The sequence below is a fragment of the Microtus pennsylvanicus genome, chromosome 12 (genome assembly GCF_037038515.1).
Source record: "Microtus pennsylvanicus isolate mMicPen1 chromosome 12, mMicPen1.hap1, whole genome shotgun sequence".
In the NCBI taxonomy this organism is placed as follows: domain Eukaryota; kingdom Metazoa; phylum Chordata; class Mammalia; order Rodentia; family Cricetidae; genus Microtus; species Microtus pennsylvanicus.
The window spans coordinates 49,915,800-49,936,687 of record NC_134590.1 but is presented as its reverse complement, the minus strand read 5'-3'; the positions used below and the strand labels follow the sequence as shown (position 1 = coordinate 49,936,687).

The window sequence follows — 20,888 nt, the reverse complement described above, 5'->3', positions numbered from 1 at the left end:
ATTAAAGGACATAATTAAGTGCTCTTATTTTGATAACTGTTCTTGTTTGTGTTTGGTTTCCTTGCTTGTGATTTATGTTATGTAAATTTCCCTTTGCTGAGCAACATTTTTTTTCTACATTATGCATTGCTCTTGAGGAAATTGCATATGGAAATTAACTTTTTTACATTAAGTACACTTTATCATTTGATTGATCCCTTCTCAACTTTGATTAAAGTGAAGTTTATTTTGGGATATTAGAGAAAATCACATATCTGGTTATTTTTCCTATAGGATTATTCTTAGAGATGTCAGTTATTGTTTCAAATAAATTAGCAGAACAATAATGGTTTCGTAGGGTCAGATATACATTGATATATTTTACTTCGAAGGAATTTTTTCTCATCTAGATAGAAAGAACATTGTTTTTAATAAAACATGATTTTTCTTTGATTAAACAAAGGTCATTTTTTTCTAAGAAAATAACAGCATTGTAAACGCCATCAGCTGCTATTTATAAATTAGAAGGGCTTCAAATAGGCACACTGGCTGCCTCTCCAGAGGATTGCCAGCATCCACAGTATAGAAACAGAGTCACCGAGCCTCCAGCTCCAGGCCTTTAGTGCCTCTGACCTCTGCAGATATCTACTCTCACTAGCATACACCCACACGCAGACATATACACATAATTTGTAAAAAAATAAAAAAATAAAGTTTTAGAAAATTGAGAGAGTAGCTAACATACCTATGGATGTTGATGAAACAGAAGATGTATTTTTTTTTTTCTTTTTGCTTTTCCGGTACTAATAAAGTAGCTTGTCTAATAAACTTACTTCTTTTATCATCACAGAAGACTGTGGCCTTTTAAAGAAATGTATAGATTTCCAGCACCAGAAATACAGGCAGTAAGGGGAAAGGGGAAAATGCTGGGGGCCCCCTCATGCCTTTCTGATTCTGGGGTCTCCAGAGTGTGAAATATTTTATGTCTTATGAACTCCCAGGCAATGCTGTCCTCCACTGAGTAGACTTTAATAACAACTTTAGCTGTGTTTTTGAGAGCTCCTGACATAACTCCCTTCCCAAGTCTAAAATGTGTGATCTCAGGCTTGATGCTGTCTTGATATCAGCCATGTCCATGACATTTCTATCGCAGGAGTCATCAAACGCTATGCATACAGGCTTTCTCTCCCCCAGAGGCTGGTTGCTTTGCCTTACAAACTATAGGGATCTGATCTACAACAAACAAATATGAAGTGAGCGGTGGAACAAATGATGGAATGCAGGTTCTGACCACATGTCTGCTTTGTGAGTTTGGATAATGGCACTCAGAGGGACTCGATATTAATGCCATGACCGAATGAGTGACTGAGTGGATGCATCAGTAGAGCACTATCTTCAACACTGCACAGACTAAAAATGTATTATAATTCTCAAACATAGTGATAACTTGCTGCTCATCAAAGCAACTTTGTGTAGCTGAGATTAACATAAATTTTTAAATTTCTTTTTCAAAATACTTAAAGAATATATACTCCTTTCTTAATTAAAATTAACATATGCCAAATGAGAGAGCTTCATTGGAAACACTGAGTAAATTAGGAAATCCTAATTGTCTACTATGCTGGTGTACAGAACTACAGGTGTAGGAGACTATTATGACTACTGTGGAAGAGGGAAAGGAGAAGAGAGAGAAGGATGGACAAATAGAGGCGAGAGAAGAAGGTAAAGAAGAGCCTCAGCACAGGTAGAACAGAAAAGGTGGTATTATTTAGAAGTAGACAGACAGGATCTTTACATTCGTCTTTTTAAGATTCAGCCATTCTCACATGTTCTCTGGGACTGTATCACCAAGAGCAATGTAATGTTGGGTAGGTTATGCCATCTCTCTGAACATCTTCCATTTCATCTCAAGGGTTAGAACCACATGCTGTTGGGAAATGTTGAAAGGGAGGGTACATACAACTGCCACAGTGCTGGATGGAACATCTGGGAGGCCCCCAGGACCTCATACTGTTGGTAGTTTGTGGATTGTCCTCGTCTCTGGACAATGGTGGATAGAGATGCTACTGAGAGCCCCCCTGACTCACAGACTATAATTCCCTTCTGTCCGTTTCAGTAGATTTTATTTATTGAATCCGCTTATATATAAATACTGATAAAAATACATTATTTCAAAAACTAGAAAATTTTCTTCTGAAAAACTCTAATGCATGGAGTAGATATAAATATCTTTACTCTCACTTGGCTTCCCACTTCCTTTAATATAAAAACATAGGCAGAAATGTTTTCTTAACAGATATTATTATCATATACTCTATATGGATGAGTCATGTCCAGCATAAGGATATCAACATGAGATGACAACTCTTCTTACCCATTTCTAGAGTCCTGTTTCATTGTATGGATTTTGTTAACAGATATTTAAAACTTTTAAGGCAAATCAACTAGAGCCCACTGTCACAAAAATAAGAAAGAAAGAAAGAAAGAAAGAAAGAAAGAAAGAAAGAAAGAAAGGAAGGAAGGAAGGAAGGAAGGAAGGAAGGAAGGAAGGAAGGAAGGAAGGAAGGAAGGAGGAAGAAAGAAGGAATGAAGGGAGAGAGAGAGAAAAAGAGAACAAAAAAGGAGAGAGGGGAGGGAGGGAAGGAAGGAAAAGGATTTTAGAATTTTCATCCTTATTAAATTATTGAAATACTTACAAACTAGTAGTTTGCACAGATATAAAACCCCATTATTAATAAGTTCTGCTGTGTAAAAAAATGAAAGAGAAGGATGAGCATTTTAGAGTTTCAGTTTTCTTTTAAGTTACAAATTTTTCAGCTATTTTTACGTAGTAAACCACGTGGTTGAAAAATTGCATGGCTTTCTTAACCAGTTTCAGTGCAGAAGTTCAAATAAACAAAATCTAGGGTAATAGATGAAAGCAGTGAACCTGAATTACATATTAATGGTACTAAATAAAATTTATGCACCCAGTTGGATGGGGCATGGTTAAGTGGTTCAGTGGCTACTTTTTGTGGGTCCTCATATATGTATCATTCCCTCAGGGAGTGGAGAAAGGAAGTTTATCAATATTATCATAACCCCAGAGGGCACCGTGCACTGCAGCGGGACCTGGAGGGAGGTGACTGTGATGGACTGTAAAATCAATGGCATCTCAATCAGTCTTATCGTGGAAGTGCTTATAATGCTTTTACTTTAAAAGAGCATAACAAGTAAAGCGTTCTTAAATAGCCCAGCGCCTCCCTTACTAGACAAGATAGCATGAAACACCAATTTAAGTTTGGAATATTTTTCAGTCAGACATAATCATTTGATGTCCTGTGGTACCGTATTCTTTCAACAAACAAAGACACTAAAGTCATTAGTTTTATAAACCTTTTCAAAGGTCAAGATCAGCCTTGACTTCTTCTTAGAATTATAAAAATAGAATTCTCTTCAGGAGTTATTGTTATCAGACTTTCATCAGTTTAGACAGATATAATGTTGTGTGAGAAGAAAATCTCACCGTGAATCTTACTCATATTTGCAAAACAGGATCCAGACCCAATGTGCAAGCATACTTGATATGCATTTGTTTAACGTTCAGGTCCTCGTCGTGAGATTGCTCAATCTTAATCTTTTTCCAATTCAGTGATTTTTATTAGATGTACCAAGTTGCACAATCCTCATATGAATTTACTTAAAATGTAACAATCCTGAGTTATTTGGAAGGGCTGGGAATAGCAGGTTAACAAATATTACAAGCTTGTTATGGGTAAAGTAATTGTCACTTAAAAAGGCACCGCATGATAATTAAAAGCATAGAGACACAAAGCAGGCATCCTGGTTTCAGATCTGTTCAGCCACCAGCTAGTTGTGTCACCTTTGGTGACATGACGTTCAGCTCTTATGAGGCTTCAGAGAACTATTATAAGTGTGTGTAATGTTTGTAAATGGTACTTCACTCATAGTGCCAAATAATTTTTACCCTTCTTATTTACATTTCTCCACCGAAGGAGAAATGATCCCAACTTCCCAAGGACACTCATTCCATTAGAAGTAGGACAAGCTAAGCAACCTAAACCTCTCAACATTATCCTTAGTAATAATGTTTCTTATTAAAATACATCTATGAAAAGCCATCTCTAAGTATGCCAGAAGCCTGTTGGTTATAACTATTGCCTAATAATATGACGAATAGCAATTCCTGATACCTTTAATATGTCTCCCTTTTATTTATATAGCTTGTTTATTGAGTGTCTAAAATTTATCATATATTCCCATGAATATTGGAAAATATATAGAAACAAATAGCATATGACCCTTACTTTAAAGTAGCTTACAATTTAGCTTGCATTAAAGATGTAAAACTTGAAAACAAATGAAACGTAGAACAAACAATACAATGATTGGTAAGTAAATTGAGTTCCTGATGAAATGACCTACCTCTTGCTTCCCAGCTGGAACGCTGCATTAAGGAGCAGAAAATGTTAAAGGTCTTGAGCCACTCAATTTTACTGCACCAAACACCTTCATTAGCAATGACATGTCTGGATTGATTGTCTAAAATCAATATGTGAGCAAGAGCTTATTCCTCAATAGATGTAAGCCTTTTCTTCTCAATTTTAAAAAGGTAATAAAGGTGACTCTGTATTAATATTTATAATCTAATTAAGGCCAATGTTTATAGAAGATCCATATAAAACCACTTCAAGTTGCATATGCTCTCAGGGGGAGCATCCATTGGATATGACCTTCACTCTGTGTACCTACTAACTTTGTTACGTTTATCTATACTTTAGTACTTTAGTTTGTCACTTTTGGTACCCTGAATAAGATATACCTCAAAGAAGTTACGCTTTTGTTGATTTTTGGCATTTACTTGCAAGTGACATATTAAAATGAATTAAATCAAACTTTTGCTTAGGATTTGGGAATATATTGTATGATGTTGCTGATGAACATATTGCGACTAATACCTGACATTTAACTTGTTATGCGGTGCATGCTTTTAGCTGGCCTGGGTCTGAAAAAACATGGGATAAATCCGGACTCGCTGAACATAGCGGACAATGAGGAATACTGAGAACTCAAGAACAATCGCAGTGGGTTTTTGATCCTACTGCACGTACTGGCTTTGGGGGAGCCTAGGCAGTTTGGATGCTCACCTTACTAGACCTGGATAGAAGTGGGCGGTCCTTGGGCTTCCCACAGGTCAGGGAACCCTGATTGCTCTTGGATCAGACGAGGGAGGGGGACGTGATCGAGGGGAGGGGGAGGGAAATGGGAGGCGGTGGCGGGGAGGAGGCAGAAATCCTTAATAAATAAATAAATTTAAAAAAATGACTTCTTGAAGCAAAACTAACTGTGAAATGGGGAAATATTTATTTATAGAATTAGCCAGAGAACTAAAGTGTGTTGCCGTAAAATAATTTATGAAATATTTAATAAAATAACTTCTCAAACATTTAATAAAACAAAAGCAGAATTCCAATCCAAATTTATCTCAGTTTAACCAAGTGCCTACAGTAAAACTCAATAAATCTTTTTGGAAGAGGGTCATTTTCTTAATTACTTTTTATCATTTGAAATTAAAATATAATTATCAAAAGCTCCAGTTCTAGGGAATTCAATGCCTTCTTCTGACCTCTGCATATATTAGGAAGATGTGTGCACAGATTTACACATGGGAAAAATAAGCATATACATAAAATAATAAATCTTTAAAGGTTGTAAAAGAATAAAAATGACATCATTTGCTTCCTTTCTTTTCCTGTCTCTAACCCCTCCCATGTAGTATTTTCTTTCTCTCTTCCAAACTCCTGTTTTCTATATTTCTTTATAGTTGATACATTTTTCACTCCTAAATATGTAAGTACAACATGCACAATGTGTAAAATGTAGGTACATTTCTTGTATGTACATGATTTCAGACTAACAAGGTAGTATGGGATAACCAATGCAAAGGTCTTTGCTAGGGAAGGTTATTGCTCCTGGTTCAGCATTTGTTAGTTGCCTACAGTTCTTTATACAAGGCTATGGCCCTGTAAAATTTTCTTATTATAATTAGCATGTCTATTTGTATAGTACTCTCATTTCTAGGAGACACAGTGCTGTTCCTCTGGTTTATACTCTTTCTGTTCCTCCTCTGCAATGCTCCCAAGTCTTGCGTGTAGTGTTGTAGTGTTCGCTGGGTACTGCAGCATGACTTCTTTGCATTTGGACGAGTTGTAGTTTTTGTAATAGCCTATCATTTGCCAAGAGAAAAGTATTTGGTGAGAGGTGGAAGTTACATTTATCTGTGTGTGTAAGAATAGGTATTTAGAATGTAGTTAGGGATTGTGCTGGTATGGGAAACTGGTAGTTGTAGATTCTCCTGTTGGGTCTAAGATGTCACGGGACCTGGGTAGTTTGCTAGATTTCCAATACTGGGCATTATTTCCCTCTCGTTTGGGGGACCTCAAGTTCAGTTAGAGAGCTGTTGAAGATACCACGAAGATACACACGCTCCACTGTTCCATTCATGCTGGTTGTTGCTACAGTTCATAGGCATTAGATTCTCTAGGTCCTGTGTCCAAAACACATGAAGGAAGAAGTTCATATTTTATACTGCAGAACTTTATTTAGGCAGTAAATTGCCTCCTTTGCTGATTTTAATATTGTTGAAAGATGAGATAATTAAAGGTGTCGAAGGAAAAATATTGTCATGCCCATTTATTTTTACTTTATTTACTCTGTGTGTCTATGTGTGTCCCCACTCAGGCAGGCGTGCATGCACATGTATGTCATAGCAGGAAGTCAGAGGGAAACATTCAGGAGTCAGTTCCCAGTTTCTGGGAATAAAATTCGGGTCATCAGGCTTTGGCAACAAATACTTTTGAGGATGTATTCTTCCATCCCTTAACCCACATATTTATTTATTTATTTTCTATTGATTTTTTTTAGCTATACATTTTTCTCTGCTCTCCTCCCTTCCTCTCCCCTCCCCTTTAACCCTCTCCCATGGTCCCCATGTTCCCAGTTTGTTTAGGAGATCTTGTCTACTTCCCATGTAGATTAGACATACATTTATTTTTTAAGTGCTATGTGAGACAATGTATTAAAACCCCCTGCCAATGTGAACTCTTTTTAAGTGGTGGGGGGGAGGTGTGCTGTTTGCAAGTATATGCTCATGTGTGTGCATCTTTGCTTATGGACGCAAAAGATTACTTCCTCCATGACACTCTGCCTCTTTCACTGAACTGTATGTATGTACGTAGCTCATGGATTTATCTAAGCATTTTAGCCAAAGTGATTTAAGGATCCAACTGTGTCCACTCCTTCGGTATTGGGGTTCCAGTCATACATTGTACCCCCTAGCTCTTAAGTGGACACGGTGGATGTGAATTTGTGTCTTTACACTTATACAGTGGGCACTTTGCTCGTTGAACCACCTCCATAGCACAGTTATGGGAAGTTGTCACTGCTCTGCCAAATATTTCAAACATCCTCACATTTCTGAACAATATTTTAAACTTTCCTCAAATAAAACCATTTTAGTTTTGGTCAACAAACAGTGGGATATGATTAGATTCTGTTGGTGAAAACATGCAGAAATATTGGTGCATTCTTCTGTTAGTTTCTATGTTGGAACTTTTGAAAATTTAAATATTAGTGCCAGAAAATGAAGCAGTCATTTTTGCAGCCAGTGTTGTGCATTCACATTCATAAATTATGTCTCTATCACACCCCACACATGTCCATGTTTGAACCTTTCCTAAGCCATTTTAGACAGTATTACAGTATATTAGGTCTTTAATGTTCAGTATTTATTGGTTTAACCCAGCTTCTTTTATGACATCTTTTGCCTATGTATTGAATTGTGGAAGTGTTCCTAACATGGCAGTGAGCATTTACCCTGCTAAGATTGTAGGCCAGTTTGAAACCAAAGCTATGTATAGTTTAATACAGTTAAAAACCCATATAGCATCTATTAAATAATTGAATCAAACTTAATCATATGTCTTAATCTTCATTGTCTGTCAGCATCCATTCCTTAGTATTTCTACTTCTGTGCATGTCATGAATTGGTATAAATTATCTCAAAGGTTTTTAGAAAGAAAAAGTGATGGTGGTTGTGGGTGTGAGTGTGGGTCTGTTGTGTGGGTGTGGGTGTGACAACAAATAAAGAAAACAGAGTCAAATTACAACAGCAAATCAGTGTGCATAATAAAGGTTGGAGGACAGAAAGGGAGGGGGAAAATGATGCAATTATGTTACATTCTCAAAATCATTTTAAAAAGAAAAAAATGTGTAAATGGAGATTTCTGTCCTGCCTGGTCCCACAGTCATTAAGTGCCAAAGAAACTAAGAGAGGCTTATATTAATTACAAACTGTTTGGTTTATTAGCTCAGGCTTATTTTTAACTAGCTCTTACAACTTAAATTAACCTATAATTCTTGTCTATGTTTAGCCATGTGGATTGCTACCTTTTCTCAGTGAGGCATTCTCATTTTGCTTTCTCTGCATCTGGCTGGTGACTGACCCTCTGCCTTTCCTCTTCCCAGAATTCTCCTAGTCTGGCTGTCCTGCTTATTCTTCCTGCCTGGTAACTGGCCAGTCAGCATTTTATTAAACCAATATAAGTGACAAATCTTTACAGTGTAGAATAGTGAAGGCAGAGAGATTGGACACACACACACACACACACACATTATATATATATATGGGATCCCACACTAGCTCAGAACTAAAATATAGACCAATGTTTATTAAAAGGTAAAACTTACAAAGTCAGGATTCTCTGCTTGAGCGATGGATGTAGATCAGATCCAAAGCAAACAAAACAGCAAACAGGACCCAAGGGGAAGCAGAGAGGTAAAGGAGGGCCAGATGCACTTCTGCATCCAGGTAAATAGACTATGAGGTCATGCCCCAGTAGGTGGGTAGTTGCTAGCTATACAGCTTCCCACAGCACAATGGTATTACCCCACAGCAAAAAATGAATAAATAAATAAAACTGTCATATTGACTATGTTAAGCTTTTTATTTAACATATTAATCCCAGCTCTCAATTGAACATGATTTTTTCACAGTAATACAGCTCAGAGAGCATCCCTTTAAAAAAGGAAAGTATATTTTCAATTTATCAAATGTGAAAAAGTGCAGAGATCCTATCATGTTGGTTCTTCTATTCTTCAGCATCTTAACTCTGATAGGTGCTAATGTACGGTGTCACACTGCAAAAGCCAGCAATCCTGTAGAGCCTTTAGAAGAGGTTTAGGCTTCTTTTTAATACCATTTGGAGTCACACACTGTCTCTTGGTAAATGGAACTTTTATGTCCTTTGAAAGTAAGACAAACAAATGGAGTGAATGTGGCTGTGTAAGGAGCATACTCTTTTTCCAGTTCTCTCTGTGAGAGGACAGAGTTATTGTGTCCAGATCCTGAGAAATCAAAATTAATTTTATCTCCTTCAGAATAACCTTTAAAAGACAATATCTTTAATGTCTGTTCTGCATGTCTCTTCTGAAGCTGGGTTTCTTGAAGTTTATATTTGAACTATGTTTCAAGTTATATTTATTTTTTTCCGTTGCAGTGTGGAGACAATCAATGATGGAAACTTCCACATTGTGGAGCTACTGACCCTGGATTCGAGTCTTTCCCTCTCCGTGGATGGAGGAAGCCCTAAAGTCATCACCAACTTGTCAAAACAATCTACTCTGAATTTTGACTCCCCACTTTACGTAGGAGGTGAACTTCCTTCCAAATCCAGTGGTCTTCCAAATCTGTGCTTCTCATTATAGATCAAATCTGAAGTTACTGGTGCCATGATCATTGACATTGATCAGTCATTGTAATTGGATGAGATGGAAGTGTCTCTTAAGGGACCATTCGGTCATCCTGGTTCTGGGTCTAACTCAGTATGTCATCGTTCAGAGAAGGACATTAGTTCTTCATCTATGTCATGCTAGCTAGGTAATTTATATATACTGTCATTTAATTTTATTACTGTCTGCAGACAGAAGCAGAAAATTGATTAGTGATTAAGTTAGAAAATTATAAAATAAGACTGGGGAGCCACCTCAGTGTATGAAGTGCTCAAGAACCTGAATTAAATACCCAGAACCCATGTGGAATACCAGGCATTATGGTTTGTTTACAATTTCAGTGCTGAAGCGTTTGACAAGCAGATCCCTAGGGCATAGTAGATCTGTTTGTCTACCTATCCAACTCCGTGAGATCCAGGGAGATAGGAGAACCTATTTCAAAAGAAAAGATACAGAGATCCTGGAGGCAGAGGCAGGCGGATCTCTGTGAGTTCAAGACCAGCCTGGTCTACAGAGCTAGTTCCAGGCACAGGCTCCAAAGCCACAGAGAAACCCTGTCTCAAAAAACCAAAAAAAAAAAAAAAAAAAAAAAGATACAGAGATCCTGAGAAAGGATACCAGAAGTTTTTTTTCTAGCCTACACACACACACATGCACACACACACATGTGTTCATGTACCTGAACACACACACACACACACATGATTAAACAAGTTCAGTACAAAGTAGGAAGGAAGAATCTCCAGTCCAGCTCCCTTAATGATACAGATAATATCAGCTCAAACCAATGTTACCATGCTGATATTTCTGGAAGTTCATCAAAGTTCAACTGATAGATTAATTATCATTGAAGCTCAATGAAATAATCAGAAGCTCACGTTGAAAGATTTTATCAGACTAGTAGGAAGTATATTTGCTTAGATAGGCTTTCACGGTGAAGGAAAAAGAGGAGACCTTGGCAAGGTGGATTGATACTAGGAATGGGACAGTCTTACTCTAAGCAATAAGAATGAAGTTGGGGAAGAGAGACAGACAGGGACAGAGGCAGAGAGAGAAAGAGAAATAAAGAAGTCCAGGGGAGAAAAACCTATAAAGAATAAAAGTCTACCATTGTCTGTGTCTGGAAGAGAAAGTATGAATTAGAGGCAGAATTGCAAAATTCAGGAAAAAAAAAACAATAAGGCAAGGCATGTGATATTGAATTGAGATACAATAAATTAAATCATAAGGTCATAAAATTAACTTATTTAACAGATAACTAAAGCCTCTAAACAAATCAACACACCTCAGGATAAGTGTTTTTATGATGTTCTCAGTCTCTACAAAAGACTCACTTCAAGGTGCTATTCAGTTATCTTGTTTTTATTGATTTTCATTGAGCTCTACATTTTTCTCTGCTCCCCTCCCTTCAACCCTCTCCCAAAGTCCCCATGGTCCCAATTTACTCCGGAGATCCTGTGTTTTTCTACTTCCCATGTAGATTAGATCTATGTAAGTCTCTTTTAGGGTTCTCATTGTTGTCTACATTCTTGAGATTGTGGTTTGTAGACTGATTTTCTTTGCTTTATGTTTTAATCCTTCCAAATCTTCTATGAAACTATTCTTGTAATTGTGACCTAAATTCAGAATATTTCCATTTTCAATAATTTCAATAATTGAAAAATCATAGAATATTGAAAAGGTTAGGAAAAATTCTGCACCTTTCATTCAATTCTATCAGTGCTGATAGGGTATCTACTATATCCTGAGAACCACGTTAATGGATGATCAGTGTCACAAAATTGAAAAATAAATCACTTCTGGTCCAGCATCATGAAGCATACAGACACATTTCTGAGTCACTGATGTGGCATTACAATTGACATCTTTTTTTTTTATGTATTTTTTTTATTGATAAAAGGAGAATAAAGAAAAGAAAGAAAAAAAAACCAAATTTCCACCTCCTCCCAGCCTCCCATTTCCCTCCCCCTCCTCCCATTCTTCTCCCCCTCCTCCCACCCCTCTCCCCTTCCCCCCACTTTTCTCCCCCTCCCTCTCCAGTCCAAAGAGCAGTCAGGACCTAGGACTTACCACAGGGCAGGGAACCCTGACTACAATTGACATCTTGAAGACTGACTATACTCAGTAAACTAACTGACCTCATCAGTACATAGGACTCACAACTATGAGTATTATGAGATACTTTTTTTAAAATTAGTTATTTGAAATGATGAGTTTTGGTTGTATCCCTCCCTCCCTCTTTTCCTTATAAATCTTTCGCTAGCCACACACATCTGTGTCTTTTTTTCCTTAAGCAACAAAAGCAAAACACAGTACAGTTTGAGCTGCCCACAGTTGTTCAGTGTTTAACGACTTCTACTGGAGTTTGCTCAATTTACCTGGAGTATCACTTCAATAAGACTTCCCTCTTCCACTACAAATTATTGTCAATAGCTCCTAGGATATGGGTGGGACTTTGTGTCACCTCCCCTCTCCATTCTGAGATTGCCTCTGGCTTAAATTTCTATTTTCACCTACCTTGCAGGGAACAGAGTTGCCTTGCAGTGTGAAAAGTCAGCCTTGAGGGGCAACCACGATGTAAAAGGGATGAGTTATGTATTTTAAGTATTTGCTGTAACCAACATAGTGCCTGCTTCTCTTTTAAATAATGTTTTTACTTATATGGCACTGCTTTTAGTGGTGCAACCTTTCATTTTCAGAGGAAATTGAAGTAAAACCAGAAGGTAAACACTATTTTCTCTTTTGCATAGTCCCAAAGGGACAGACTCAAGAATTTTATAAAGCTTTTCCAAATTTGCAGAGCTAAATTATGGTAGACAATTATTTACATCCAGGTCTTTCTGACCCCAATGCAGCCTGCGTTGCCACTTACTTTTTTACAAAAATCAGCAAACAAAATGGCTTAAGTAATACGGTTTTGCCTTTCCTTCTGAATTTGTCCTTGACTTGAATTTATGGTGCTTTTATTCAAAAATATTTCAATGAATGCTTTAAGAGCTGATGCTTTAATGCTTCTAGAATATGATCTTTAGTTTTTAAAAAAAAATACAGATAAAATTGTTTGAGACAGAACATCTTTTTAAATGGGGGAAAAATTAAACTCCCAATTGAAAAGTGTTAATCCTCCCAGACTGGAGGTCTCAGAAGAATCCAGAAGCACCTCTGATTATTCAGGCCTAAGGGAAACCACCTTGGTATTAGCCTTACTGCCCAAGAACACACTCAGCCCATCTACTTCTTCCCCAGATTGTGGTCTCAGTGGTGGTTCTGACTGTAAAATTCAAGGAATCCAGAAGACCACAGTCCAACTGTCACATGGCAGAGGCAGAGAAGCTGAGTCAACAAAATGAAAACAAGGTTAAGTCTAGTTAAAGCCAGAGCTGTGCCTGAGGAGAGTACCCTCATATATCCTAAACATTGGTCCTTTCCAGAAGTCTTCACATTTCTCTGAGAAAAATGCAAACTGGTAATGCAGCTAAGCATGCTCCTGCATTACTGATTATCTGTGATACTATCTTTATGTAACATAAACCAGAAGAATGTTAATGTTTTTCCATCTGATAATTGAACTAGAACACTTATTATAACTGTCAGGAGAGTGGGTAAGACAAAGATATAGGTGTCTAGACATATATTACCAAAATAGTGTTACCTTTGCACAAAAGTTTTCAATAATGATACTCTTCCCCTTAGAGTCATTTTAAAACAAAGAGACTGCAAAGGCGCTTTAAAAAAATCCATTTAGTAAGTTATTTACTGATTGATTGATGGATTGATTTATTTCCAACTATAAGTCCACAAAATGCAAAAATGTCTTAAGAAGCAAAATCTTGGATTACCAGGTTTGACTGAAGCAATGGTATTTATGGTTCCTGGCCATCCTCCGCTGTGTTGTAAATTACAGCTTCAATAAATAAAGATCTGCTTCTGTTTAGCAGCTATAAACCCATGCTCTACCTCTGCATTTGAAAGTTCTGCCCAGAATAGTTCTTGGTTACAGGGGTAATTCAGGGTAGAACATGTGGTTAGTATGTTAGTGGAAGGTGTATGGATCCAATCCTCAGGTCCAAAAATAATTGAAAAAAGCTCTTGATTTTATATGCTATTGAAAGCTGAGTCTGTATATGGTGTGTAGCTGTGTTGTTTTATAGATTTTTTTTTTAACCATCAAAACTACACCATCTGTGGTTGTAAGTTTTGAGACTAAATGAAACAAGTTCATTCATTGCTTCTCCCTGCTGAGGAACTTTGCCAATCTCAATTTAGTCTGGATACGTGCACAAATAAATGTTGTATCTCCATCAAAATGGGCATTAAAAATAGCCTTGGAAAAGGTTCATTTTTAACTGTTTTAAGAAATGACCCAAAACAAGGGTCATGTTTGTGATGGGTAAACACAATTTAGAAAGACTTTCCCCACAGGGAAGAATTTCCTGTCAGTGGTACTCTTCTGGAAATGGTGAACTGCCTGCCTCCAGCTTGGTGTGGTAGTACACTCTCCATGGCCAGACATAGATCTTTAAATTAAAGACAAAGAACCCAGGACCTGGTCTAGTGTGGCCGTGTGTCCCCGCATCAGAATCACCTGTGTTGCATATTGGCATTTAGAATTTTGCACTTGTCCTCTTCCACCTAACATCAGCATCTCAGGATAGGGAGGGACAGAAAGATGCTCTTTGAACAAACACTTGTGGGAAGCTAACAAATGACTGCTCTTGGCTAGCTTCTTGTGGTAGGTGAGGCAACTGAGTCCCAGAACAGGAAAATAACTAGTTAGGGTATACTCCCTAAGTAATTTTTCTCCTTGTAGTGTCAGGAAATAAATAAATTTGAAGAAGAGAGGGTTTATTCTGATTTAGAGTCTGAGAGTACAGTGCATCTCAGTAGGGAAGTCATGAAGTGTGAAGCAGCTAGTCATATGGAAGCAGTCAGGTGACAACGAGGTGAATGCGAACATTCAGTGGTGTTTCTTCTTTGTATTGAGCCTTAGATCTAAGCCCCTAGTTCTTTAACAGCCACGTTCACCATCTGTCTTTTTGTTGTGTTAAACCTTTCTGCATATCCCCTGACTTGTATTTCCCAGTGAAGGATTATTTAGCCTTTGAGCACAGATGTGAGGATTAAGAAAATTGAAGTGTAATGACCCATCTTAGTAAGAGTGTCACCATTCCCTGGGTGGGGATTCAGGACTCTTAACATGTATAAAGTGAGCTGAGTTCTGGCTTGCCTCCATCTCTGCTTCCTGATTCTACATGTGATGTATAGACTTTGTTGCTGTGATAGACTGTAAGTTAAAATAAGTCTTTCTTTCTTGGGTTGCTTTTGTCGGGGAATTTTACAACGGTATCAAGAAAAGAAACTCAGATACACAGTGATTATAAATCATGTTAACTTGTTGATGAATATTAACTCAACCAGGATAGAGACTCGACCTCTAGACTAGTGGCTTTGTATACCAAGAAGACTGATTTTGGTGCCTGTTAAGACTCAAACAAGACCTTTTGTCTAGGAAAGGTAATGATGGCAAAGAACGAGAACCCCCGATTGTAATAGTCCCCTGGAGAGTGGAACCCAGTTTATAAACCCAATCAGTAGCTCAGATCAAACTCCAAGCACAGTTGAATCATGAGCATTGAGAGGAAAGTCATTAGCGCAGTGGCTTCCAAATTCCTCCCCTCACCTCATCTATTGTCCTAGAAGCTCTTCTGTGGAAAGCACTGTAGAGGAACTATTTCAGGGTCTTGATCCGACCATGGAAAGATTCTATCCGGCCATGGAAAGATTCTTCCCCTTTGCCAAAATAGCAGTTACCCGATGACTGTCACTTCTGGGGTGTATGCTTCAAGATTAAAAATGCTATTTGTGATGGAATGTATTCTCTATTATTATTATTAATTGACATAAAAGCTTCATGGTATGAATGAGGTGTTAGGCTGATGAGAAGCAACAATGAACTCTTCAGGCAGAGACATGCTCAAGATAGCAGGGACACTGTCCCTGGGGTGCTGAGTTTGTTGCTAAGTTAGAATTTGACAAGTTTGAGGTGGGTTCCTCTGAGCCCCTGCTCTCACTCCCAGAGTCTTGGAAGACTGAACCTGGGCTCCAGGATTAAGAAGATTAGGCAATCAGCAAAATGCTGACATGGTTGGCATGGAACCGGTGGCTCAAACTCTCTAAGCTCTATCTTTAGATTTTATAATTTGAAAAAGAATTAATCAGAGAATTATAAACTGTGACTTCTCAGTGTGCATGGTGTCTGGTACAGACTCATAGGGAATGGAAAAACAACATCTACCTCTAGTTTTTCTTTAAGTAGACTTTCTTGAAGATTATATATATATATATATATATAATTTATATATATATAATCATTTATATTACTAATTTGTTTGAAACAAATATACCAGTTAAAAACTTATCACTATAAAATAGGTTTATTTTAGTTAAAAGTTAGAGTAACTTCCTACAGATTACCAAAATGCAAAACAAGATGTCCAGCTTTTCTCTACCTCCTCATGGGAGCACACATAGTCCAATTTAATAGAAGCGGACTGGTGAACTTCACTGTGTCTCCGTAGCGAATGACCAAGGAGCCTGTAAAGATTCTTAAGTGGCATGCTCTTTCTTCCTAGGCATGCCTGGGAAGAACAACGTGGCAGCACTGCGCCAGGCCCCGGGGCAGAACGGCACCAGCTTCCATGGCTGTATTCGGCACCTTTACATCAACAGTGAGCTGCAGGACTTCCGGAAAGTGCCCATGCAAACCGGAATTCTGCCTGGCTGTGAGCCATGCCACAAGAAAGTGTGTGCCCACGGCACGTGCCAGCCCAGCAGCCAATCAGGCTTCACCTGTGAATGTGAGGAAGGGTGGATGGGGCCTCTCTGTGACCAGCGAACCAATGATCCCTGCCTGGGAAACAAGTAAGTTCCAGAGGCTTGGTACTCAGTGCATATGTTAAATTCTCAAAGCCAGTCTAAGAGAAGAAGGCAGGAGGTTGGTAGGGCATGGGCAGGGGCTTAGAAACATCAACACATCAGAATTCTGTCCTCTGTATTCAGACACGTTTTCCCTAACCACCATACCTTCTGAATGCGTGTATCCACCTGATTTTCATTGCTCTGTTTCTCCTTCACTGTAGATGCGTACATGGCACCTGCTTGCCCATCAATGCCTTCTCCTACAGCTGTAAGTGCCTGGAGGGCCATGGCGGTGTCCTTTGTGACGAAGAAGAAGACCTGTTTAACCCCTGCCAGATGATCAAGTGCAGCCACGGAAAGTGCAGGCTCTCTGGCCTCGGGCAGCCCTACTGTGAGTGCAACAGTGGATACACCGGGGACAGCTGTGACAGAGGTAAGCTATGCAGTGACGAGTGACGTCAACCTCATCCCTGGTGAAAGGGACAGAGTGCAGCAAGGAAACACTTGGGCTGGGCGTGGCTTGTGGCTACTGTTGTTGATTGGTTCTCACCTGGTATGATGCAGTTACTGACTGAAAAGCGTTAAACTCCCACCATAACGTTCTTCCATGGCCATCAGACATCTTACCGCCATTTGACTTGCTGGGGAAAGTCTCCTTTTCCCTTCTTCAGAGCACAGCTGCCCAACTCACCTTCAGCCACCACCCGACCCCCTTACCCCTGTATTACTAATGCAGCCTCAGGCACAGAGACCATGGAGGTGGTGACTCTACTCTGGTTTCAGTACAGAATCAACTTTGACCTGAGATTCGACTGATTTATCACAGTAAATTATGCAGGTGAAAGGGATGGAAGCCGGCTGAGTTTTCAGGCCACCTCTCCCTGCTTTGTTCCCGAGATCCGAACTTGCCTGGCCTCCAGCTGGCACCGATTTCGGTGCATCAGACAATACGATGAACGTGCCTGCGGGAGCCTTTAGCAGATGGCTCTTTTTTGAACTACTTCATACTAGCGTAATTTATGAAGTTAGTGGAATGTTACTTGTATTAAGTAACATATTGGATAATATTAAATTCTGGGCCTAATAAATTAAATTGCATTCTCTATGAAACTGCTCCCCGTGGTAAACAAAACCAGCTGTTAGTCCTGTAGAAACAGAAGATGTGTGTTTTTTTTTCTCCTCTTTTTTTTTTTTGCAATAAAGGAAAGGATTTAGGAATCCAATTTTCTTGTCAGAACAAACATGTTGTATTTATTGTCTACATATATAGCATACACTTTGCTGGAAATAGAGGCCTAAAAGATACATTTTTAAGTCAGACTAGATCATGCCATCAGTCCATAAAATGGACCTCAAGCATCACACGAAAAATGGCAGCCACTAAGTGGAAGGAAGGCCAGTGACAAAATGGAGATCTTGACTTTCTTTCAGTCACTCTACCAAACCTACAGTGTCTGTCTTTAAAATTGCTCTTATCTCCTTGTTTTCTAGAAATTTCTTGTCGAGGGGAACGGATAAGAGATTATTACCAGAAGCAGCAGGGTTACGCTGCCTGTCAGACAACAAAGAAAGTATCTCGCTTGGAATGTAAAGGCGGGTGTACTGGTGGGCAGTGCTGTGGACCTCTGAGGAGCAAGAGGCGGAAATACTCGTTTGAGTGCACAGATGGATCCTCGTTTGTGGACGAGGTTGAGAAGGTGGTGAAGTGCGGCTGCACGCGGTGTGCCTCCTAATTGCCTTTCTGGCAGCCTCCATCTTGGGCAAAGGTTGTATACTTCTTGACCATGTTGGACTAATTCATGCTTCATAATGGAAATATTTGAAATATATTGTAAAATACAGAACAGACTTATTTTTATTATGATAATAAAGACTTGTCTGCATTTGGAAAAAAAATAATAAAAGACACACTCGTACTAAAGCTTCCCCTACACTGGAGAAGAGTGAAGAAAAGACACACTTGGAGGCATTAGTGCAGCGGTTGGGGACCACTGCAACACGGAGCCATCTCTGGAACATGCTAATACTAGCAGAAGCACATATACAAGGGCCTAAAACGGGACTGTACACTCACAGTTGATTGCCCAGAGCAGAAACCCCATGCTCCCCCTTCCCATCAGTGCAGTTCACAAGAACACTTCAAGCACAAGCATCTCAATGAGACTCTGAGGCAGGGGAATGGAAATCCAGAATCTGTAGATAGAGCCAAGGGAGAGAAATATTTTGTGCAAGATAGAGAGTGTCCTGACATCTGGGTTTCATTCAGGAAAGAAATGGGTGTGGAGTGTTGAGATGTATTTTATTGTCTTTGGCAATGATAGCATATCAGCAGAAACAGCACATGAAGGTGTTTATCTACCACTTTCCAGTATTAAATTTTTGTAATATAAATGATAAAGCAGATGATAAAGAACCAATAGATTATTGATAAATAAAAAATTAGTAATAATATGAATTTTTGTTTCTATGAGTTCTAAATAGCCCTATACAGTATTCGTTTTCAACGAGGAATATTTATTGTATTAAAGTACATTGTACTTAATGATTTAGGTCATCACTTTGGACTGTTTCTCGATGCTTTAATATATATTAATTTATAATTATCCTGATATTTTTGTACATTTTCAAACTTAAAAAAAATCAGGATTTTTTTGGCAATAGAACTAACATAGGATGTTATTTTGTTATCTTGGGATAGGTATATGTTGTTCTTTTGGCTGACCTTGACATCTAACCACTGATGTCACTGACCTGTGGTCTCTTTCTGGACACTTACGGAGGGTTTGCAAAGGCTGTGAGTAGAGACAGCAAGTGCACCCATCTGCCACATGTCCTCACAGGGAGAAGGAAATTATCTGTAGCAACAGACAATAGGAAGTAGATGTTTTACAAATTAATTAATAGATATTTCCCTGCCATGCTTTGGGGGAGGGGGAAGAAGAAAAACTGTTATGTCAAAAACTGTAATTTTTCTCCAAATAATAAAGCTCCTTGATTACCTTACTGCTCCCATGTTAACAAGTTTGCTTCTAAATTACAATGTAGAGTTGATAATGATTTATAGTAGACTGTGCTCTTCCTTCATGAAAAATTCCGGGGTGCCCTGTGAAGATGCAGATGTTTCTTTAAAAGAAAAACCCTTTTTAACAATGAGAATTATGCTTTGTCCTTGTTTAGACTAATATCGGTTGCACTACTGATGTTTGTAAATTAAAAGATATCTACTTCATTAACAGCTTGGCCGTTTTCTTAGAAACTACCTCACTTTGCAGGTGTTTCATTATGAACTTGATACAGTGGCATGAAATGAACCAGAAAGGCAACTTATACCTTTATGTTAACAAAAAAAATTGCTTTGGAATAAACATATTGTCACATCGGGAGGCTGCATAAAAGAGATAAATAAATGACATACTCTTTGCTAGGGAAAATGAATATTCAATTAAATCCCCCTACTAAAAGGAATTATGAGATGAAACAGAGCTCATACAATGGGTCTTCTTTGGGTCTCGCTGCCTTTACTAGAGCTAGCTATCCAGAACTAGCAACATTTCAGATCAAGGAAATGTCATTGTCTGGGCAGAATATTAATACTTGACCTCTACTGTATATAAGGGATTCGTCTCTTTTTAAAACACTCATTTGTGCGTGTGCGTGCGCACACACACACACATACACTATTCCAGGTGTGACCATCCAATCGTATTTCTGCACATATTTAAAATTACTTTAGTTGTATTATATAAATATTAAATAACCATTATAAAATATTCATGGGTTCCTATGAGTTGTTTCCTTTTTCAGATGTATTGAATCATTCTTTACGCAAGGAGTCATCTACAAATATAACAAGATTTCCACTTGATACACCAGATAAACAGCATCCTAATGACTAGTGTTTGCAGATTGCTTTATTGTAAAGCAGAACCTATGCTAAGAGTTTTATATGTAAAATCTCCCTCATCTATACAAGTGATTTGAATCCGTGTGTTCCCTAGTTTATAACAGTATGTAAGGCTGGAAAACAAAGAAGCAGGACCCAATGCTAGGCAGTTCATACTAAAGTATTTGCTGATGATATAGACACCGTTCAGTCACAGATAGCCTCTACTTGAGGACTGCTAAGTCTTGAAGCCTTACTTTCAGGACTATTGATCATATATGTTTAAAAATATTAACTAGAGTTTTGACATTTTGCTCCT

General features: G+C 38.4%; 1 protein-coding gene across 6 annotated transcripts in view; it reads left to right on the top strand.

Annotated features, from left to right (window-relative positions):
- Slit2 (slit guidance ligand 2) overlaps positions 1 to 19,917 on the top strand; it is a 346,206-nt gene extending 326,289 nt beyond the window's left edge. For all 6 annotated transcript variants that reach the window (XM_075943593.1, XM_075943588.1, XM_075943594.1 and 3 more), the window contains 4 exons: positions 9,537 to 9,691; positions 16,401 to 16,689; positions 16,908 to 17,119; positions 18,178 to 19,917. In XM_075943593.1, coding sequence (XP_075799708.1) covers positions 9,537 to 9,691; positions 16,401 to 16,689; positions 16,908 to 17,119; positions 18,178 to 18,419 — 898 coding nt within the window. In that variant the 3' untranslated portion in view covers positions 18,420 to 19,917. The remainder of the gene's footprint in view (positions 1 to 9,536; positions 9,692 to 16,400; positions 16,690 to 16,907; positions 17,120 to 18,177) is intronic.
- The last annotated feature ends 971 nt before the right edge of the window (positions 19,918 to 20,888 follow it).